The sequence below is a fragment of the Elgaria multicarinata genome, chromosome 9 (genome assembly GCF_023053635.1).
Source record: "Elgaria multicarinata webbii isolate HBS135686 ecotype San Diego chromosome 9, rElgMul1.1.pri, whole genome shotgun sequence".
NCBI classification, from domain to species: Eukaryota; Metazoa; Chordata; class Lepidosauria; order Squamata; family Anguidae; genus Elgaria; species Elgaria multicarinata.
In genome coordinates this window covers 90465780-90488517 of record NC_086179.1, presented here as the reverse complement: position 1 = coordinate 90488517, position 22738 = coordinate 90465780, and the positions used below count along the sequence as shown (strand labels likewise).

Genomic DNA, 22738 nt, shown 5'->3' with positions numbered 1-22738 from the left:
GGCAATGCAGTGCCATATCTATTCTATTCTATTCTATTCTATTCTATTCTATTCTATTCTATTCTATTCTATTCTATTTATTTATTTATTTATTTATTTATTTAATGCATTACTTCTTTAACCCAGCTCTTCAACCCAAAAAGGTTCCCAGAACTGCTCAAACAGTCACTGTCCCCAGTTCTACAATCTAAAAGATGCGACACAAAAGGAAAAGGGATTGAGAAAGACAAGGGGAAAAGTAAATTGAAGCGTACATGTTTGGTTAGCTCCCAACAATCGAAAACCCTTCTCAGCTAGATGTTGGCTTTATGGGGTGGGGCCTCAGCCTTCTTGGGCTTAGCAGAAATCTGCTGGCTAGGGATGTCTGAGAAATTAGTTTCAGTTCAGTTTTGATCAGCATTTACTCAGTTTATACTTCCCGAATCAAACATCAGACTTGAAGAGAACCTGTGGTTGAAGTTAGTACGTTTCTGAACTTGTAAATGTGATTTGCGAACAAGATAAAAATGTGTTCGACAGCACGGTACATTTGAAAATTCTGCATAAAAACGCAGACTTTTGAAAAAAATGCATAGAAATATGCTTAGGCAGAAACATGCATACATTTAAAAAATGTGCACAATTGATGTGTACATTTGGAAAAACATGCAGAAAAGTACACATGAAAAAAGTTTTTTTTAAAAAAAACCCACACACATAAAGATGGCAATATGATGAGGACATGACGTGGAATGAGACTCAAGTTGGAACTCGGAGAACTTCAATGGGCTAAAGTTTTAATTGCATACATATCCCTACTATTGCTGGCGTCTGAACAGAGCCTCCTGTGGAAAGTAAGGCTTGGGGATCCAGATTCCCCTATCTCATCCTCAGAACAGATGGATCTGCTGTCATGGGCTACTCACAGTTCAAAAAGACACTTTGGGCCTCCAAAAATTAGCCTGGCTTTTGGATGGCATTTCTGGAAAGTCCTGGTTTTACAGGATAGGGCCTTGGCCTTCTGGGGCCTTTTTGGAATCTGTCATCATCTCATCATTCCTGCCATGGTAGGAAAGGATCATGGGGCGGGGCAGCAGATGACCACCACATCTCCCAGAGTATATGGTCCTGCTTCTCTTCTCACAAGGCAGGGCAGTTGGTTCTGACTAGGGTGACCATATGAAAAGGAGGACAGGGCTCCTGTATCTTTAACAGTTGTATAGAAAGAGGGATTTCAGCAGGTGTGCATGCAGCACCTGGTAAAATTCCCTCTTCGTCACAGCAGTTAAAGCTGCAGGTGCCCTGCCCTCTTTTATATCTGGTCACACTAGAATAGCTCTTGCACCTTTAACTATTGTGATGAAGAGGTAATTTCACCAGGTTCTCCGTATATACAAATGACACCTGCTGAAATTCCCTTTTCTGTGCAACTGTTAAAGATACAGGATCCCTGTCCTCCTTTTCATATGGTCACCCTAGTTCTGACAGTCTCCTTGAGGACAGAGGAGGTGCCCAGCCCAGTTAGTGAAAGCAACAGCGAACGTAGACTGTCACCTTGCTGCCTGCTGTTCCTTCTGTTCCTGGTCGTACTGATGGATTATGCTGGAGACATGGATCAGGTCTCCAGCATGGTATTTTGAAATATAATGTTGATTAATCTTTTCCAGATTGGAGGCAGATAGTTAGGATAGTTACAGAGGAACGAGGTAAGGACCAGAAAGGCACAAAGAGCAAGAATCCGTTAAAGAATCCTGTTAGTTGTGAAATACTCTAGCTCAACTGAGAGGTAGCGACACTGTCTTTATCCACAGATTTGGGAGGTTATAGCAATGTTTGAAATCCCAGATCTCTGCACAGCAGCATTATGCAGAGAATGTCCCCCACCCCATTGAGGTCATGCTAATTAAAAGCTCAGTAATAAACCACATGCAGAATACCATCTCCAGTTAAGACAAGCCCAATGTAGCAGGTAATGGTGAAAGACCCTGGACAGTGGCTATCAGTCAGAACTGATGGTCAAATAGCCTAAGCTAGTATGTCTATGAAGCACACAAGTTCAAAAATATTGTATGGTACAAGCCTCCGAGGACTGTAGTTCAGGTCAGTTCTCATCTGAATTCATGCATTCCTAGGTGAAGTGTGGACCACAGGCTATACATGTTTTCTTCTTTTTCTGGATTTTCCATAGTAAGGAAAGGACCTAACTTCCCCCTGGAATAAGCAATCAAGGGTTGTCTGGGCTGTTTCACATATCAGTGTGATTACCAATAGAAAAGAAGGCAATAGGTCATAAGAATCAACGTGATTAGACTCTCAGAAAAGTTAATGCATGTCCCTGCCAGTCACTTCACACTAGAAGGGTGTGCACAAAGAAGGATGGAACATGACAATGTCATGTTTTTCCAGTTATCTACACATCCCTTGTCCATACATAGTCTGTTCCTTAAAACAATGGGACCTGATTTTATCTATAGGAGTTAGCTCAGGAAGTATTAATAAGAGAATTCCTTGGAAAGGTCAAGTCCTGCTTTTCTAAAGAAACAGCTGAGTCAGTATTCCTGATTTTCTTTACATTATTAAGAATCTTCTTGCTCAAGTTCAACATAGTCGCTGCAAGACCCAAACTGGTAGGCCTAAGTCCTTCAACCAAAGGTGGTACACATGACAGATCCATCTGTGCAACCATTATTTTTCATTGCATCATCGCTAGAAAACCCCCACAAAATTGCATGCAGTTTTGCACTCGTCTAACTTTTTGGCAAATTTTGAAATTCAGGGGGAATTTGCAATTTCAAAATGTGCAACTTTGTTGAAGATTTCTCCACTAAGAGAAGGAATGAAAATTAAAGATGTCACTTTTGGTTTCTCTCAGTTTCTCATTTTTCCAATCTTCACTTTTGTTTGTCCTCAACTCTGAGAATTTTTTAAAAAAAATTAAATGAAAATTACTATTTTATTTATTTATTTATTACATTTTTATACCACCCAATAGCCGAAGCTCTCTGGGTGGTTCAAAAAAAGCTCTCTGGGCGGTTCACATTTAACCTAATACATACATTTTTGTAGGCAATTTTGACTAATAAAAGTATGGACTATAAGCTATACATGTTTTCTTCTTTTTTATTGAATTTTTGAATGAATTCCCCACCCCACCCCCACAAATATTATTTTATTATTTTATATTTTATAAAACAAAAATATTTTATTAGATTGTAAGCCTATGCGGCAGAGTCTTGCTATTTACTGTTTTACTCTGTACAGCACCATGTACATTGATGGTGCTATATAAATAAATAATAATAATAATAATAATAATAATAATAATAATAATAATAATAATAAATATACAGATTTTTAAACCTGAGAACTCCAGTGCAAAATTCAGAGAATTGCAAATTTTGAAGACTGAGTTATTGGTTCAGAAGTGCAAAAATAGGTATGCTAGCATTAAAATGTAAACTAAACTAATTTCTCACCCAGCTCTAATGACAACTATCAGTGAAAACTAAAGAGTTATTGTTTAGATGTTTCCTTGCACTACTAATCTTGCTATGTCTGTTCCTTACCTGGAATATTAGGAGTATAATCACTCATACACCGATTGGATCTTACATTCATTTTCTTTGTCCATTTTTTCTATCTTTGTAAAAACAAACTAAACCAAACCAGAAACAGAATCAGAACCAAAAAACACCCATTTATTCTTCTCTCATCACTCAGGGCATATATACCTAACCAGTTAGGGGAATACTTCATGCTTCTGATAAAGTGGGCTTTGGCCCATGAAAGCTTACACCGCAATACATTTGTCAGGCCTTACAGTGTCACAAGACCCTTTGTTTGATTAAAAACAAACAAACGTGTCTCCTCTTCTTTCAATTCCTGGATTTGTGCAATCTTTTTACAACCTACCATGGGGTGAAACACATTTTTCAGTACTTTTTATCACATGGTGTCATGGCTGACTAATATAACTAATCCAACGTAACAGATGTCTTATTAATACAACAATATCCATTTATCTACATTTCCTTTTCTTGTCAGATGTGTAGAGTGGGGAGCCGCAACCTAATTTTGCTTATGGGGACAATTAATAAAGGGTTTTTCAACTTGTCAGTTTTAAACGTCTGTTTTTAAAATATATATGCATGTCCAATGACATTCCACATTCCACGTATAGGTCCCGAGACAGCTGTACTAGTTTATTTCACAGTTAGTTCCCTTGTGAAAGCTGGAGAAATTTGCCCGTGTGCTTTTTGCCCTGAAACAATTAAGGAAATCCTTTTGCATGCTGCATTAAAAGGCGGAGAACAGAAACAACAAATTAACCCTCTCCACAGAACTTGAGCTCAAAAAAACATTTTAGAGTTTAACAAATAATGCACAATTGTCCATCCATGTGCAATTCAGTTGGAAATGCAGTTTATCTGTTTCTGGCCTTGGAAAGACTTACATGCACATCCTAACCGTGCTTACTCTGTACAAAGGGCTAAAACAGATGAGCAAAGCCCCACATGATTTAACTGTTGCTGAATTGCACCATTCCATACTGCATGGAAGGTAGGGTGACCATATTTGGGAAACCAAAAAAGAGGACACCTAGTGTGTGTGTAGGGAAGCAGCTTTCTGAGTCCTGCAGAAAGTACGTTATTCCCCCGCCACCTTAAAGAACTCGATTGGAGTGGAGGAGGGGAAAGGATTTCATTCTGCACCACCACCATCCACTCCAGTTGGGGCCTTTTCTATAATGTCCACGAATGACCCACTTTCCCCTTTAAGACCTCAGTTGGAGCTCAGGGTGGGGGAATGATGTGCCTCAAGAAAGCATGTCATTCCCTCCTGCCATGCTAATGGCAGCCTTAAAGAGGAAGGTGTGTCATTCCAGGACATTATTGAAAATTATAGAAAATCCCCCCTGACACCATGGAAAGAACAAAAACCAGGACAAATCCGGGGAAATCCTGACAGTTGGTCACCCTAATGGAAGGGATCATATCTTGAATTAATCCCCCCCCCGCCCCACACACATATAGAAAGCACATATATCAGATAGGTTCTAGAACAGCATTGAGGGTCAACCCCCCCCTCCATTACACAGAGTGAGGCAACTGCCTCAGACAACAGATTTGGTGAGACATGAGAGGAGAGGTGCCTATGGAATTTAAACTTTCTCTTCCTGGATTGTTTACCTGCTCACATGAAGGGAGGGACGATGTGGGAGTGAATAGGCTGCCTGCACCAGGATGAAGCTTGTTCACATTGCGGCTTAGTAAGCCAGGTGTCAGGTATAGGCCTTGTACCTAGTGGTTAGATTTATTAGGAAATGCTTTGAGAATGCCAGATGTTCCCTGCAAGCTTATCTCTGTAAGCAGTTCTCATGGGAGTAGCTGGTTCCCTCCTTTGCTTCGGCCTTGAAGCAGCTAGTACTCTGGAAACTTCAGAGTGTTTTGGAAAAGGTGGGGGACACTCTTCGAGGTGGGTTGTAACATCCCGCCCTCTTTATTTTATTTTTTTATTTATTTATTACATTTTTATACCGGCGAATAGCCAAAGCTCTCTGGGTGGTTCACTTGGGCATGGTTTACAGGTCAGAGGACCTGTCTGTCAAGTGACTTTGAATAGGCCTGAAAGGCTGGTGCAAAGCTGAAAAAATCTTTGCTAGGTTTCATCTCTCGACACAATGCCTGACCTCCCTCCTGCTTTGGATTCCATCTCCGCTTGGGCCTTTGAAAGCACTCTGCACATGGACGCTTTGCTATTTGGACTTTGGATATCTAAGAACTGTGCCATGAAACGTAGTGAGACTTTTCATAGACTTGGACTTGCATATGCTGTGGATTCTGTGTTCGTGCCCAGACTCAGGTGGCAAGGAGTTCCCAGTCCTTAGCAGAAGGATGGGACTCCTGGGCCTGAGGCTTAACCTTTCCTGAAGTCATGGTAACGGGGTCAGCTCAGTAGTGGTAGGCTGAGACTGACAAGTGTGTGACGGATCTCTCTGCCCGGCTCTGGTGGCTCAGAGCAACCTTTTCTGGAACTTCGTTTTAGGAGCTTGGCCATGTCCCTTTGAGGAGCCAGCGTATGTGGCATCTGGAGAAGCTCAAAGCTGTTATTGTCGTACCCTATTTACCCCCCCTCCGAGTGTTTGCCTTAAGGATTGTTTCAGATAAAAGAGCCTAAAGCTTCCTAACCATCATTCAGCTTTAAGTGTGTTTTGGAAACTCTGGCCTTAGCTAGAACTAAGGTTTATCCCGGGGTCATCCCTGCCTGCTCCCGGGATATCTTGTGTGTCATTTACATGAACAGGAATGACCCCGGGATGATCCCGGGATAAACCTTAGGTCTAGCTAAGGCGTCTGTAACCATTAAGCTTGTCTACCGTGTGATTTCCTCAATAAAAGAAGTCTCACTGATGTGAGTATCTTGTGTCAGCTTGCCAGCACGTGTGAATGCCAGAGGGAACAGGCAAAAACACGACACCAGGTTTCCTGACTTATTGTTATGTGTGAACGCAAGCCCCGTTATGTACTTGCCTGGGACCACTTTATGTGATCACATGTGTGTCATGTCTCATAGATTGTAAGCCATTATGATAATATGTCAACTCCCTAGAGTACTTTGGCACAATTTCCCCCCTGCAAGGGTCCATTTGAACAACAGGCAATCACAGCATTGGCTGAAATACCTGAGGGAAATAAACAAAAAATCAGTATATGAAAAATACAATTTCTTAGTGGTGACCATCACATCCATCATTACTAGTGAATTTTGACTTCAGAGAAATTTTGGTAAGAATGTTTGTAAGTTCTTGTTGTGGCAAAAGCTTCCAAGAAACTTTGAAGGATGCAAACTAATTCTGGTAACACTTTTTTTTTGTCCTGCATGGCTTTTTGGTATTTGAAATGTATTTGCTCTTCACTCTGGTTTTAAGATTATCTCCTGTTCATAATTCTGCTGTTGGTGATGTTTAAAGGTTTTTAATTGTTTAAGTTTTAAAGCTGCATAACAAGTTTTAAAAGTTTTAACATTTTACATTTTAATGGTAGGTTGCTTTGGGAACACTATATGGACCAAAATAAATGTATTTTGTGGGGAGGAAAGATACGGGACACCCCATGTATGACTACTTTCTATTGAAAAACCTAACATAACATACATAGGCAAAGCATTTTACCTCAACGAATGAAGGTTTGAGGTCTAGGGTGTAAAACTTTTCTCTTGGATGGTCTCACTGACAAAACTTCCCATCCTACAAAAAACCCTAAAATGATACCACTATAATGCCAACATATGGAAGTGCATATTTAATTTTTTCCTGTGTGAATAAACCTGCTGGCTGCATTTTATCTAAAAATAACTTTATTCTTAGTGACAAGCTACAAAGAGGAGTAAGGAATCAGCTCATTTTAGGCCTTAAATTGAGTTTGCAAGGTAAGGAGTTAATTTTTCTTTTCTTTTTTTAAAAAAAATGGTTTTACTGCTGCAGCAAGAAAATTTGATCAGGCTAACTGTGCATGTATAAACATGGATGTCATTGCTATAGAAATGTCTCTGACTGAAACCACACTTTCAAAACAAGTGTAGCATTTGATGAAAAATATATGTGATGTGTATACAGTATTTTTACACCAATGTAAATATCTTTCATGAATTCTGCTCCAAGCAATTAGGAGGAGATTTTCAATATCGTAGGAAACAGCAGATCCTGTTCAGTCTATATGAATCCTTCCCTAGGAAATCATTCACTATTCCATTTTTCCTCTTTGGGGAATTATGGCTAGAATTTATATGTATGCACACATTGATTGATTGTTTGTAATAAAATGCAGACATCCCCTGTATGTTTGGACAGCATCTGTAAATGGAAAGGACTGTTCTTGTAACTGCATATCCTCTAAGCTTCCTTCCTGTGACTGAAGATATATTAATTGCTGTTTATCCATAAACTGATACTCTCTCAACTACTTCTTAATACTCATGAAATGCATAGTTGCTACACTAAATCTAAGTCGGATTTCTGTACAATATATCCACTACCTTGTTTATTATTGGGAAAGTAAGAGCTAAACAACTAATCAAAATCATATAAGATTGGTGGCTATGCCCCCATGGCACTTGCCTCTGAGGCCTTGGCTAGACCAACCTTTTGTTCCAGGACAGAGGAGGAGAGATCTCGCGGTGGGATTAATGCGAGCTCTCTCCCCCGTTTACACGTAAGGTGTGACTGCTATGACTCAGGCTCTGAACAACAGACCCAGCCACGGACACTCCCTGCTCAAGCTAAGCACCACCGCTTGATACACCTGAGGCAAGGGACAACCACCACCTTTCTCCAAACTGTGTGGAGAAAGGGGTTAAATGGAGAAGGATTTCAATAATAAAATAATGCGCTGTGAATTATATGTGTTGAGGTGAATGATTGTCAGAGTGGGTGTTAAATGAATAAACTTCAGATGATAAATGCCAAACAGACACGTGGGATTTTTGTGGTAGTTAAAATAAAATAATTAAAATTTATTTTAAAAGTTCACAAGCTTTGTTTCAAAATAAAACATTTAAAAACCTTTTTGAAACCTCTCATCCAGTCCTTTCACCCATTCACCTACACACTTTCTTGTCACGCACACATTCACTCTTGAATGTTATTATCAGTATTGTTTATTTTACACAAACTGTCTATCTGCACACCCCACTCTCAAAAGACACTACTCTCTACACTGAACCTCAAACTCTCCAGAACCCAAGTACTCTACACCCCAAGAGCTAACCCAGAGAGAGCTCACAATCTCCCCAGTCCTTCGCTTATATATCCCTCCTGCCCCTCCCAAGACATTCTAACTCCACCCACTCAGGTCAACATTCTAAACACACCACAGACTTACCAATTCTAGACATGCATTAAGAAACTGACTTGTGGGGTGTAACGCCAAAGTGACAACCTCAGGAAGAGAGGTGTCGTGCCCGCCATTTTTTATTTTTTAAGCGACGGCAGCACATGAACGCTCGTGCGCTGAAGGTTAGTGTTTTTTAAAATTTAATTTGGTTTCCCTGCTCCCCCCGCCCTAACCCTGATAGGCGCAGCACTCCTGAGGAGCACTGCACCCTGTGAGCGGCTCCGTGCGAGTAATCGTGCGGAGCTGGGTCAAACTGCAGAAATGGGCCACACGTTCCGTGGTCTCGGGCTCAGCCCAGGACCACGGAAAAACTGGGCCCAAAAGGGAGGGCTCTATCCCGGGGCAAAGGAGGGATGACCCCTCCCTGATCCCGGGATCCCCTGTGCATCATGTGGACACACAGGGACGATCCCAGGGTTTGCCCCGTGATAAAGCCTGGTCTAGCTAAGGCCTGAGATTAGAATCATGGCCTGGAGAAGATGTATGGATTTTTCTTCTGTCTGTTTCAGAGGTTGTCAGCGGTCTTTCATTCTGCCATCCACTCAGGGATGGAATTGTGCTTTCTGTATGTGAATTTCATTCCTGTCTGCTAATGCTCATTTGCACAAAGAAATGCCATCTTGTCCTTCTCCTTAGGCAGGGACATATCTTGGTCCTGCCCTGGGGCCCTTTACAAGTCAAGGAAGACTTTGGAAGGATGGCTATATCTACATTCATCTAAACCACAGTCAATTGCACTCTAGATGAAGTCTGAGGGACTTGACTCAGAATAGTACCCTCTATTGCACCTGAGGCAGCAAGCTAGTTTAGGGGGCTTGCAGCTTTATTCTCAAACAAATAGGATTGGCTGGGGGAGGGGGATCAGGTGAAACAGCCAATAGCCACTGCTCCCTCCCTCCCAATAGTAGAGCTGGCCCTGAAAGATACACAAAGTTTAGCTGGATTAGGAAGAATTTTAACTCAGGTTAAAATAAATCAACCTTTGGCATCTTGAGGTCACATATAAGGAGGAGAAGTTGCCAGTAGTGATGAGGTGAACATGGAGCCCACAACCAAACTGGCAAGATCAGGCAGATGTTAAGTTAAAAACAAATGTAGCAGAGGCTGGTACACTCATTAATTATCTGTTACCATAAGGATGGGAGTGCAAGCACACTTCAGATTTGCCCAGGTTGAAAATTTTCTACTGGCCCAATGAAAGTTTAAGTAAATGTGTCCAAGAAGAATGATAACTACATCCAACAATGCTGCCATTGTGGCATCAGGCAGCCTGAAAGGGTGAAATGATTCTTTCAAAAATAAATAAATTATGAGCTATATAACATGCAGAGAAGGATAAATACAGAGTGTCTCTCACACAGAAAGGGAGTGAAGAAAAAGAGCAATATAGATCGTATTTTGTCCATGAATTTTTCCTTAATCTCCCCCCTTTATATAATTTACATAAAAAGGGGTGGGGGAATCAGGAATGTATAATTTGATGGAAACAGTGATGCAACATTACTGAGAAATGTGATTTAATTCCTCAGGGGAGGGGGTAACACACCAGCTTTCTACCATAATGGTGATCATTTTCTGGGCAGTTTTCCAAAATGTGTTTTCATTTATTATTTACACAATTACATTGGTCTGTGTGTGCGAGAGGGGGAGAGAAGAGAGATGGCTAGAAAATGAGGGAGGAAGGGACATATTTGAATACCACGACAATCTTATATTACCAATTGCCAACTTCTAAGCAAACTTGCCATGTGTGCAGGACTCATTGAAATCAACGCCTGTTTCAAGTGACTGTACAATGTAAGGGGAATCTATACAGATCCAGCAGCATTTATTAAAAAACACACCACACATTTTAATACCTGAATTGAACATATACTTTAATACTTCATCATTAACGTTTTCAAAAGCTTCTAAAGCAATTTAACTGTGCTGCCTGGGGGATGCTTGGCTTATTTCATTCTAAACATGCACAGGGTTGCACCTTGAAGCTATGGATGAAGAGGAATTTGAGCTTCGGTTTTGCAGGCACAAATCCATAAGTTTATCCACTGTACTGTTTAGATGGTCCCCCCCCCCAATTCCACCTGCAGAAGTTGATTGGACTAACAGTTTAACTTTATTTAATACTAGTGATGGGACAGCATCCTCTATCTCACCTGAGAGCTGCAGGCTACCTTATGGGGTGCAGGAAAGGCTGCATGAACCACACAGCTCTGTCCTCCTACAGAGGAGAATGGCCATGCTACTCTCTCCACAGCACCTATCATCTACTGCCTTAGATGCCTGCCTCACTCTGCCTGATGGTAGGGTCAGCCCTGACTGTGGTTAATTTCTGACCTATTTGATGCTTGGCAATTTAGGGGATGTTGTCTTCATATAGGGAAGCTCGGAGGATGGCATCAAGGGAGAGGGCCTTTTCAGTGGTGGACCCCCAATTATGGAACGATCTCCCCAACAAGGCTTGCCTGGCGCCAACATTATTATCTTTTTGGCACCAAGTCAAGAGTTTTCTCTTCTCCCAAGCATTTAACAGCATATGCTGAGTTTTTAATTGACCCAGAATAGATAGATATTGTGTGTAATCTGTTTTTATGCTTTTTATAGTTTTAAATATTGTATATTTGTTTTTAATGTTCCTGTTTTAATCTTTGTAAACTGCCCAGAGAGCTTCGGCTATGGGGCGGTACATAAACACAATAAATAGTAATGATAATAATGATACTGAATGCTTGAATGCTTGGAGGCGGTAATGGGCTGGATGAGGAAAAACAAACTGAAGCTGAATCCAGACAAAACAGAGGTGCTTGCTGTCAAGGGCTCTGACCTAGGTTTGGAGGTGTGTCAACCAGTTCTGGATGGGGCTACACTCCCCCTGAAAGACTGTGTTTGCAGTTTGGGGGTGCTCCTGGATCCATCGCTCCAAATGACAGGCCAGATGGAGTGCCTGCTATCAGCTTCGGCTGATACGCCAGCTGCGCCCCTTCTTAGAGTCAGAAGACCTAAAGACAGTAGTGCACCCACTGGTAACCTCAAGGCTTGACTTCTGCAATGCGCTCTGCATAGGGCTACCATTGTACCTAGTTTGGAAACTTCAACTCATTTAAAATATGGCAGCCAGGTTGGTCACCAGTACATCTAGGGGTGAGCATATTACCCCAACATTAAAATCACTCCACTGGCTGCCAATTAGTTTCTGGGCAAAGTACAAAGTGTTGGTCATTACCTTTAAAGCCCTAAATGGCACAATAAAGAGCAGATGAAGCATTCATACACTCATGGTAGGACAGCTGACTGCCTGTGTTTGTATAGAAGTTATGTAGGCTGTTCTTAGGGAGTATCTCTTACCTCTGACTGATGGCCAACTCTGATAAAAGCACAGACAGGATCAAAAGCTCCTGTCCCACAGGCCAGCAGGTGTGTCCTGTTGTATCGGTGCAGGGTACGGATGTAATTTGCACACTCCTCCTATGGTGAGAGAAGAAAAAATGCAATTAAATGGTATTTTTAAAACAACTCCAGGTTTTATCATAGTGGCATTTACGAAGTCTGAACTTGGAACAAACCTTCTTTATTCATTTAACATATACACACACTTTCCAATTTCCAAACATTGGAGACCGAAAGAACTTGATTTTTTTTAAAGGACTCTGAATGTGAGCAAAACCAAAACGGACAGATTTGCCCATCCATTTGCAGATGGGCGAGAATTTTAGTTCAGCTCATTTTTATAAGAATTTACCAAAATTTGTCCAGTTCTTGATATTTGTGAGAAAGGACCTGGGATTTTAAAAATTCAAAGGTGGGTAAAAGAAAATAGGCAGACTTGCCCATCCGTGCAACAGTACAGTACCTACTCAAAAGTAGAGTTCAATGAGGTATGTTCCCAGGTGAGTGTGTATAGGATCAAATCTTCAGGCCTGGAAGCTCTAAGTGGCTGCAACCAAAATCCCCTCCTTTTAATGTGTTATTAAAGGTCTTGTCCTTCCTTGCCGGTGGTCATTTTAGGGCAACCTGTGACCCACCAAGCCAAAACGCAGCATGCTACCTTGTCAAGGGTTTGACTGTTCCTTCTTTTTGCAGATTGAAGCAGGTTGCAAAACCTGGAGGTTAACAAGTCCCAGTTGAACCACTAAAGCTGGGCTATGTTTGACTGGGCAGTTTGCAAGTTGTCCAGCCAGGCTAAAAGTGTAGTAGTAGTCTTGGGCCATAGCTAGACCTAAGGTTTATCCCTGGATCGTCCAGGGGTCAAACCTGTTCATGTAGGTGACTCACAGGGGATCCAGTGCTCAGGCAGGGGCGAACCCTGGATGATCCCAGGATAAACCTTAGGTCTAGCTGTGGCCTGAGTAAGAGTGTGCGAGAAAACTATTCTTTGCCATTAAGGACGCAATTCTATAGATGTTTAGAGAGAAAAAAGTCCTACAATTCTCAGCATTCCCTTGCCAGCCATGATGGCTGGAAAATGTTGGGAGTTGTAGGACTTTTTTCCCATCTAAACATCCATACGATTGTGCCCTAAGCCACTTCCTATGAATTAGAAACATGTTAAACGTCAGTTTTTTGCCCTATGTTTCGACTGAAGCAATATATATATATATATAAACAAGGTGCCTCAAAATCAGTGTACTTGAATGGTGATCTTTTAAAGACATTTCCAATTAACGTCGGCAGAATGATGCACATTAATTTGAATAGAACAAATAAAAAGGCTGACAGAACGAAATGAAATGATTTTTTTTGTTTTGTTTTCATAGCAGAATTGATTTTTAAAGGCTGTTGAGAAAATGACACCAGGCTCTTAATATTTTTAGATCACATCCTCACCATGGTAACAGAACTCTGTGAGTTATTGATAATATGAACCTGAAGATTCTTAAAGATCCTTTCACATGCAGCCTTCTGTAACCGGGTGAAGCTGAACTTCAAGCGCAGCGTTAAAAGAGGGCGGGTGTTTCCATACACTTAGGTGACCGCCTCACTCAGTGCTGTCATCTCTGTGGAATAAACTCAATGCAAGCTGGATGGAAAACATGCACCATGCTGTTGCGCTGGGAGAATGACAAAACTATCACAGCTGTTTCTTCACTATTACAGTTTCTTCACCATTGTACCAGCATGTTGCTACGACAACCTGGCCTAGATTGCAGCCACTTCCATTATAGCACATGCATAGGGTGACCATATGAAAAGGAGGACAGGGCTCCCGTATCTTTAACAGTTGTATTGAAAAGTAAATTCCAGCAGGTGTCATTTGTATATATGGGGAACCTGGTGAAATTTCCTCTTCATCACAACAGTTAAAGCTGCAGGTGCCCTGCCCTCTTTTAAATCTGGTCACTTTAGTATAGCTCCTGCAGCTTTAACTGTGGTGATGAAGAGGGAATTTCACCAGGTGCTGCATGCATACAAATAGCACCTGCTGAAATTCCCTTTTCTATGCAACTGTTAAAGATACAGGAGCCCTGTCCTCCTTTTCATATGGTCACCCTGCATGTGCAGGACAATAGGGGAGCACTAAAACAATTAAATACACAGGGATTCAGGCCCAGACTATTAAGAGAAAAGCACTCAAACTCCTGGGCCTGGATGGGAAAACCTGTGTATTCCAGTTTTATCCACATTTTTTAAAAAAATTAGGTAACTATGTTAGAGAGACCAGGTACAAAAGATGGCAGGGCTCCTGCGGCTTTAACTGTTGTGATGAAGAGGGAATTTCACCAAGTGCTTCATGCATACAAATGACACCTGCTGATATCCCCCTTTTTCTACAACTGCTAAAGATACAGGAGCCCTGTCCTCCTTTCCATATGGTCACTCTATTTAAATTTCAAGTTCTTTTTGTCCCCAATATAGAGAACTTTGCAAATTTTGGTTAATTCTTATCAAACCTGAAGTGAAATCGAATCCTCACCCAACCCTAGCCCACGGTGGCCAGAAGTCAGGGTTTGATCTGAGATTTCAAGGTTTTAACCTCCTTCTCAAAATCTCCAAGGAGAGGAACAAAATCTCAGGGCCAAGAGTCAAAATCAAGGCTCTGGCTATTTTCTGCTTTTGCTATTGACTCCACCCTCAAGTTCATCATGCTCCATCCTGTTAGGAGGTGTGTGCGTGTGTGTGTGTGTGTGTATCATGTTCCATGGGTTCCCAATTTGGCTCACCCCTGATTTTCACTCCTTTACGACTTGCAACCTCTTTTGTTTTTATAGCAATAATGACAGTATATATTCTTGCCCAAAATCCTTCCAGTGACTTTTGTAATTAATAAATAGTTTCGGGCTTGCTTCAGGTGTTCTTCTATTCTCACAACTCAATATTCGTGACACTGTGAAACTGAGCAGATATGGTACGTAAACATAAACTCTGCACTAAGTGGGGAGGAATTTTTATATAGTACTGAAAATGGTGCCGAAGCAGCCATGGGAACGTTGCAATTAAGTTGCATAGATAAACTTAAACAATGACCATGTTTCAATTTTATTTCATTGGCTCTCCCCTCCCCCAGTAAAAGGATGGAATTTTATACTTAATACATACAGCATATCTTCCTTTGATTGTACACTCCTCCACTTGCAGAGATGTACTAGGCCAGTGAATCTGCAATAAAATAAGGAGTTATTTAATAGTCAATAAAAATGATATAATTCTCAGCAAATGCCAATCCAACCTTTTCTTTTCAGTGTTTATATAAGTTGCATGCTAGTTTTAGTACTCTTATTGCTTCTTCACATAGTCCAGGACTGTGACAAGTGGATTGTCAGGACAGGTACTAAATGAACTGTAATTTTATAGTTGCCTTATAAACTAGTCAAGGTCATAGACCATACTCATCTTTCCTTGCACAAAGAAGCATTGTTGATGTTTGAGCAGACTGAACGGTGAAAATGTGCCTCTAAAGAAATTAAAATGATGTGAATGACAAAGTAAGAACCTAGACATATAAGAAGTAGGGGTGTGCATGGACCCCCCACTCCGCTTCACTTCCAGATCTGCGATTTTCGGATTGGGCTGCTTCGCCCCGCCCCCGCTCTGCCCATTTCCGCTCCGCTCGGAGCTCCGGATCCGGATCGGAGCTCCGTTTCCCCCCCCCAATAGGGTTGCATTGAAAGCTAAAAAATTAAACAACTTTTTTTCGGTTCAAGTTAGAAACCTCACGTTTGGCACCATGACACCTCATGGACGTATACACACGCAAGTTTCAAGGCAATCCCATCATCCCCTGATTTTTGGGGAATTTATGAAAATCGGGCACCCCATTCAGACCCCTTTCGATAGCTCCGTCAATTTGCACGTTAGAAACCTCAAACTCGCCACCATGAAAGCTTATCCAGGGATACATACGCATGCCGAGACTCAAGGCAGTCCCATCATCCCCTGATTTTTGGGGAATTTATGAAAATCCAACACCCATTCACACCCCTTTCCAATAGCTCCGTCAATTTGCACGTTAAAAAAAACTCTCAAACTCACCCATGACAGCTTATACAGGGATACATACGCCGCATGCCGAGACTCAAGGCAGTCCCATCATCCCCTGTTTTTTGGCGGGGCTTAAACCTGCAGACCTCTCAATGGGGCCATTTCAAAGGAAATCCCAACATGCCATGAATTGGGGAGTAGAGATCAACCTATATGAATCTTCTTTCAGACTTGAAAAATGGATTTGGAACTTCCAAAACTCCAAGTGAGCGCAGGAAGGACTTCTCCCCTGAGTCAAAGCCAGACACACACAACATCCCTGCAAGGCGGGCAGGGGAGGAGAGAGGGAAGGCAGGCAGGCAGGCAGCAGACATTTCTGGGGGCATAAGGAAGTGAGCCAAGGATAAGCCAGTAATGCATATAAAATGGAATAAATAAATAAATAAACGAAGGAGGGGTGGAATTAAAAGCAGCAGTGTTGCTGAATAAACAGCAAGAAGAACTTTTTTAAAAAGGTTATATCTGACTTTTACCAGCAATAGGGGGACGTGCCCAGGGGAGGGGGAAGCAGCAGCTGCCAATTTGACTGGTGGTCAATCAGTCTTTTAAGAAGCAAGGCTGTCAGTTCAACTCATGAAAGCCATTGCTCCACCGCTAAGAAGTAGAACTGTCACTTCAACTCATGATAGGCATTGCTCCACCACTAAGAGAAGTAGACCGCTCACTTCAACTCATGATAGGCATTGCTCCACTGGGTTACTCTCTTTGGAAGGCTCTGATGGCCTTCGAAGTACAGGAGAGAGTGGGGGCACGTCCACAATGAGATGCCCTAGGGGAGCTCATCCCCTTGCACCACATCTTTTCAGTTGTTCCCCAAAGTTAGGGTGGGTAGCAGTGCTGTGTTTCTATCTCTTATTATTGGCTTAGTATATGATTTCACAGGTTGTGTTTGTGCATTTTGTGGGGCTACTGTTTTAAAAAACACTGGGAAAAGTCCGGTCAGACTAAGAAAGAGAAGTTCCCAGAATCCCAAGTTACCCGTTTTGCCTATCCCCTCCTCCAACTTTGGGATCATGTGATCATGACCGGGAGTTGACTCTGCCCCTCAGCAATCGAAAAGGTAATCTTTTTCCCGCCTTTACCCTACTTTTTAAAAAATTCTAGCGTGCGACCCACACCACGCAGAGAGGTGAGAGTAGTCTCAAAATGACTCCCATCCACGACTGTCTAAGCACAAGAATTTTCAGAAAGATAGCTTACAAAACAACCCAGTTATCCCCGATTCTTTTCTGCAATGCAATCCTATGGGTGAAAACCGCCGTTTGACCCGCGCTGTCCGTTTGTTGACCCGATTTTTTAAAAACTATAGCACGCGACCCACATGATGCAGAGAGGTGAGAGTAGTCTCAAAATGACCCCCATCCACGACTGTCTAAGCACAAGAATTTTCAGAACGATAGCTTCAAAAACAACCCAGTTATCTATGGGCGAAATGTTTCAAGATGGTGATTGGAGCGCTCCGCGGAAAGAGAAGCGCTCCGAAAATGGTCGCTTCTCTTCGCCTTGCTTCTAGGGGTCTGCGGTCCGCTTCTACTCCGCCTCTGGGCAAGGTGGAGCAGGCCAATTCGCTCCTGCTTCTGCGCTTCTAATCGGAGCGGAGCACATGCCTAATAAGAAGCTCATAGATCCATCAGAAAAATAGAATTTGGGCTTTTTTATACTTAGATTCTCAACACTTACAGTGCAATCCTTTGTGCGCTTACTCAAAAGTAAGTCCCACTGTATTCAATGGGGCTTATTCCAAGATAAATGGGTGTAGGATTGCACCTTTAAATACTCAGCTTTTGATTACTTGCCGTCACTAGATATTAGATATTAATTTAAAATGTGCAACATCATTCAAGAATGTGTACTCTTATAAACTAGGGTGACCCTATGAAAAGGAGGACAGGGCTCCTGTATCTTTAACAGTTGTATTGAAAAGGGAATTTCTGCAGGTGTCATGTGTATATATGGAGAACCTGGCGAAATTCCCTCTTCATCACCACAGTTAAAGCTGCAGGTGCCCTGCCCTCTTTTGTATCTGGACACTCTAGTATGGGTCCTGCAGCTTTAACTGTTGCGATGAAGAGGAAATTTCACCAGGTTCCCCATATATACAAATGACACCTGCTGAAATTCCCTTTTCTATGCAACTGTTAAAGATACAGGAGCCCTGTCCTCCTTTTCATAGGGTCTCCCTATGATAAACTAATCTGGTTATTTTGCTTTACGCTCCCACCACCACCAATCCATCATTCTCTTTCTCACTAATCCAGCCTTTTATTTCTGCAAACTCACAAGCAGGCAATAACCACCCCCTGTTTCACACTTGCATCTGATAAGTCAGGGGTATAAATGACTCTGAACATGAGGGGTTGCATGTGTAGTAACATCTACTACACACACAATTCACAACATTAAGCCTTGGGTTATGATGTTCCTGAGAGTCATAATTAGTTGGTCCATAAACTGAATCAAATTTGTACATAAGTCTCAAATGCATAACGAGCCCTGATTTCAATCCAATGAGCTTTAGTATTTTCGTAATTCAAACCAAAACTTGATTACAAGTTGATTTATATTTTATCATTTATATATGCAGTCTGCATTGCTGGAATGACTAAGCAGCCAAACACTGCCATCTTTGTACGTACTCAGATTCTATTTCTGGGGGAGTATTCCTCTTTTGATTCATCTTAGGCCATTCATCCAAATGACACACAGGGGTCCCGGGAACAGGCAGGAACGACCGCTCCATTTGCCTATTATAATCCTTAAGTCTAGCTAAGGCCATTGTATTGGGCTGAATAATCTTAGTGTATATTTAGCAATATAAGATTCTTTGATTAGCCTATGTGTATGACTATTTAAATCTCTTATGACTTGTAACTAAAACTTTTATAACTTGCTACCTATCTATTTTGTAGATAGCAGGGGTATAAATTGAATAAACAACTATTAAGAGAATTATATGGAAATGCTATGTTTTATTATGTGGCCAAAATAAGGCTTCTTATTTTTTGGTAAGTGAACATTTGGCTTGAGTGTTGAGTGGCACTGGGAAAAGGGTGGGAAAGGCAATGTTTTCTCTGTGTGTTCAGCCATTTGCTGAACTTGTATATTTTATTTATTTATTTATTTATTTATTACATTCATATCCCGCCTTTTTTCCTCCTTCAGGAACCCAAGGCGGCATACATAATCCTCCTCCTCCTCTCCATTTTTATCCTCACAACAACAACCCAGTAAGGCTGGGTGGGCTGAGAGTCTGTGGCCTTAGCTAGACCTAAGGTTTATCCCGGGATCATCCCAGGGTCGTCCCTGCCTGCTCCCGGGATATCCTGTGTGTCATTTACATGAACAGGGATGACCCCGGGACAATCCCGGGATAAACCTTAGGTCTAGCTAAGGCCTAAGACTGGCCCAAAGTCACCCAGTGAGCTTCCATGGCCAAGTGGGGACTAGAACTCTGATCTCCCAACTCCCAATCCAACACACTAACCACTACACCACATTGGCTCTCATGAGTTGCAGGCCTGAGTGGTGCTGCATGTGGCTGGAGGTACATGAGGGATGGGGAGTGAAATTGGTTTTCCTTTATTTTCCAGCTACATGGGGTGATGACCTTACAAATGAGGACAAACTTACAAACTTGCAAATCAAAAGCTTCTCATCAACAGGCTCCTGAGACAATGAAAGGATCTTACCATGGATCTATGGTATAAATCCATGGATAAATTCATCTTGCTCCTCAAGAAAGCAACTTGGCCAACATTCTTTTGCACATATGTACAAGACAGCATGTAAGTGAATTTATAGTCCTTTCACAATGCATTCCCTCTTCTTGATTGCAAGTGTATAATTGCTGAATACTTTCCACACGGATAATGTAAGCTGTGTTTGCATGGCGCTCAAAGCCAGAAATTAATTGATTGTAAATGGTGGCCTTTAGCCCTCCATGTGTGATTTTTTTTCCTTGGTGTTATATACTATTTGAGAATTCCTCATGATGACTACACACTTGACTTGGTATTGGGTGCTTGCCAGGATGACAACCTTTGGCAAGCTGGCAATTGCTACAGCTCAATGATTTCTCAGGAGCATTTGAGCTGGAATGACATTACACTAGCACACTTTATTGGCCTTTCTGTGCGACCTTTCATTGGAAGAGCTGTCCAATAGCTGTCATGTCCACGAGTCATTGTAAAATTATCACAAGCATTTTTTCTGTATCCAGCACATTGATTTTGCCTTTGAAATTGCACAAAGAATGTACGTAATTTACCCTTTGAGGGCTAAGCTGAAATGATAGCAGCAGGCAGCTTTAAAACAAGTCTGTTAGAATATACTCCACGACTGTCGGTGGTGGGACTCGCTTTTCTGGGCATCAATGTGTCTTTGGGGGTAACATTGGCTGAGGCCACTTGCTACAGCATCTGTCCCATGACGGAAGGACATTACTGCTGTCTGTCTTCTCCTCTAGAATTTGTACAATGAAGTCTTCAGGGGTGGCTGAAGATTCAGATGTTGTCTGACATACATTTCTTCTAAGGTAAGAAGTGCAACATGAGGGACCACCACCATCATTTTGCATAATTGTTGACCAGGAACTGGAATGGAATGGCTGGCATCTAGGAACTTTAAAAGGTGAGAACATTGTTGATTCAAATGTCTGGCGACACTTCTGTTAACAGCTAAGATCGGAAGTAGACATTCTGGCTCTCTCCAAGCACATGTAACAGGGAAACACAGGTGATATGTCACCATCATTAAGCCATACATTCCCATTTCTCTGTCAATAGCAGCCAAAGTTGTGAATCATGGATGGGTAGCAAAGCTCACAGTCACATTCATTAGACATTTGGGGTGGTGGTGGTTAGGATCAGAAGAGAACTGGAGATGGGAATCCTGTTTTAGATGGAAGCCCAGGGTCTTAATAACTCGTTCTGCCCTTAAACATTATGTCTGAAAAAGCCTCAAGCCTGATATATTACCACTGGAAAATAGTATCACCAATAGCATGTTACCTAGTTTGGACAACAGGATAAAATGAGATATATAAATGTAATCAAATTAAGCATAAAAATGAATTATGTATCTGAGAATTATAGTCTAAGAACCTCTGTATAACATCAGAACCGCCCAGGGAGCTTTGGCTGTTCGGCGGTATAAAAATGCAATAAATAATAATAATAATAATAATAATAATAATAATAATAATAAATGCTCTAATCGTATTGGAAAGAGATGCTTGGTGTATTGTAGGTGTGGTGAGGTGAACAGAATTCCTCTCTCCCATCCTCATGGAGTAGCTCTATGAATCTGCCTGAGCTTCATGGAGGAACAATGGGAATAGAAATGCAATAGAATCAAAAATGGAATTTGAATTTCCCCAACCACTGGGGATTATATTAGACCTTCTTTGTATATAAGTTGTTGTTGTTGCTGCTGCTGCTGCTGGCAGAAGGCTTCTCTACTTACATAATTTATTTTATCCATGTGACTTGAGTTAAGTGAACTGTGAGGAAATGGAGAAATAGCCATGAAGTGTAAGGTCCAGAGAGAGTGACTACCTTACATTCTTTGTCAATTAAGCTATTTCCAAGTTACTGCCTCATAAAAATCAAGTGCATTTTATATCCACCCAGTATTTTTATTGCTTCATCCTTGGAGATTCCTAATATGTTCCTTGTTGCTGAAATTTCTAAGATATTATTGAACTGTATAATGATAGAAGGGCTACATCTGTGAGGAATTTTTTTCCGTTTTGTTGTTTAAATGTGTTTGTAAATCAGAACTGTGCATCAGGATGAAAGCCAAGAGTGCTAAATAAAAACTCACTTCATAGTCCCTGCTGGAGAAACCTGAACAACACAGCAATCAAATCCCAAACCATCCTTTTTTTCACGGAGCTCAAGATAAAAAGAGATTTATGAAGTCCGTGCCATTGTTACAGGAATTACAATATTTCTCTGTTAGTTCTGGCTGCTTAAGTGAGCAGAGGGGGAACATGGAGACGATTATTTTCTTCCTCTGGCCTTAATATACTACTGTTCTTTATTATTATTACATCAGATTAGAGATAATTACTTTTATATAGAGCCTGTTCAGACAACACGCTAAGCCATGGTTAGGTCGCTAACCCTTTTATAGCAAATGGTTAGTGAGTGTGTTTAAACTGTGATTATGTAGCCACCATAGTTAGGAATGGTTCACATGACACATTAAGGGCCTTGCTAGAACAGGCTATATCCTGGGGTCATTCCTGTGCGTCCAGATGATGCATAGGGGATCCCGAGCTCAGGCAGGGATCAACCCTGCCTGGCCCCGGGATATAGCCTACCCCTTTGGGCCTGCTTTTTCCCATGGTCTCGGGCTGAGCCCAAGACCGTGAGTGTGTAGCCCGTTTT

The 22738-nt window shown here is 41.6% G+C and overlaps 2 protein-coding genes across 2 annotated transcripts in view; one reads left to right on the top strand and one right to left on the bottom strand.

Moving 5' to 3' along the window:
- Nucleotides 1-22738, top strand: part of LOC134403819 (uncharacterized) — a 537248-nt gene that overhangs the window by 167029 nt on the left and 347481 nt on the right. The window lies entirely within an intron of this gene.
- The window catches only part of SEMA3E (semaphorin 3E), a 248335-nt gene that overhangs the window by 81074 nt on the left and 144523 nt on the right, over nt 1-22738 (bottom strand). The window contains exons 3-4 of the mRNA XM_063134310.1: nt 15405-15464; nt 12216-12335 (exon numbers count right to left, since the gene is read on the bottom strand). Coding sequence (XP_062990380.1) covers nt 12216-12335; nt 15405-15464 — 180 coding nt within the window. The remainder of the gene's footprint in view (nt 1-12215; nt 12336-15404; nt 15465-22738) is intronic.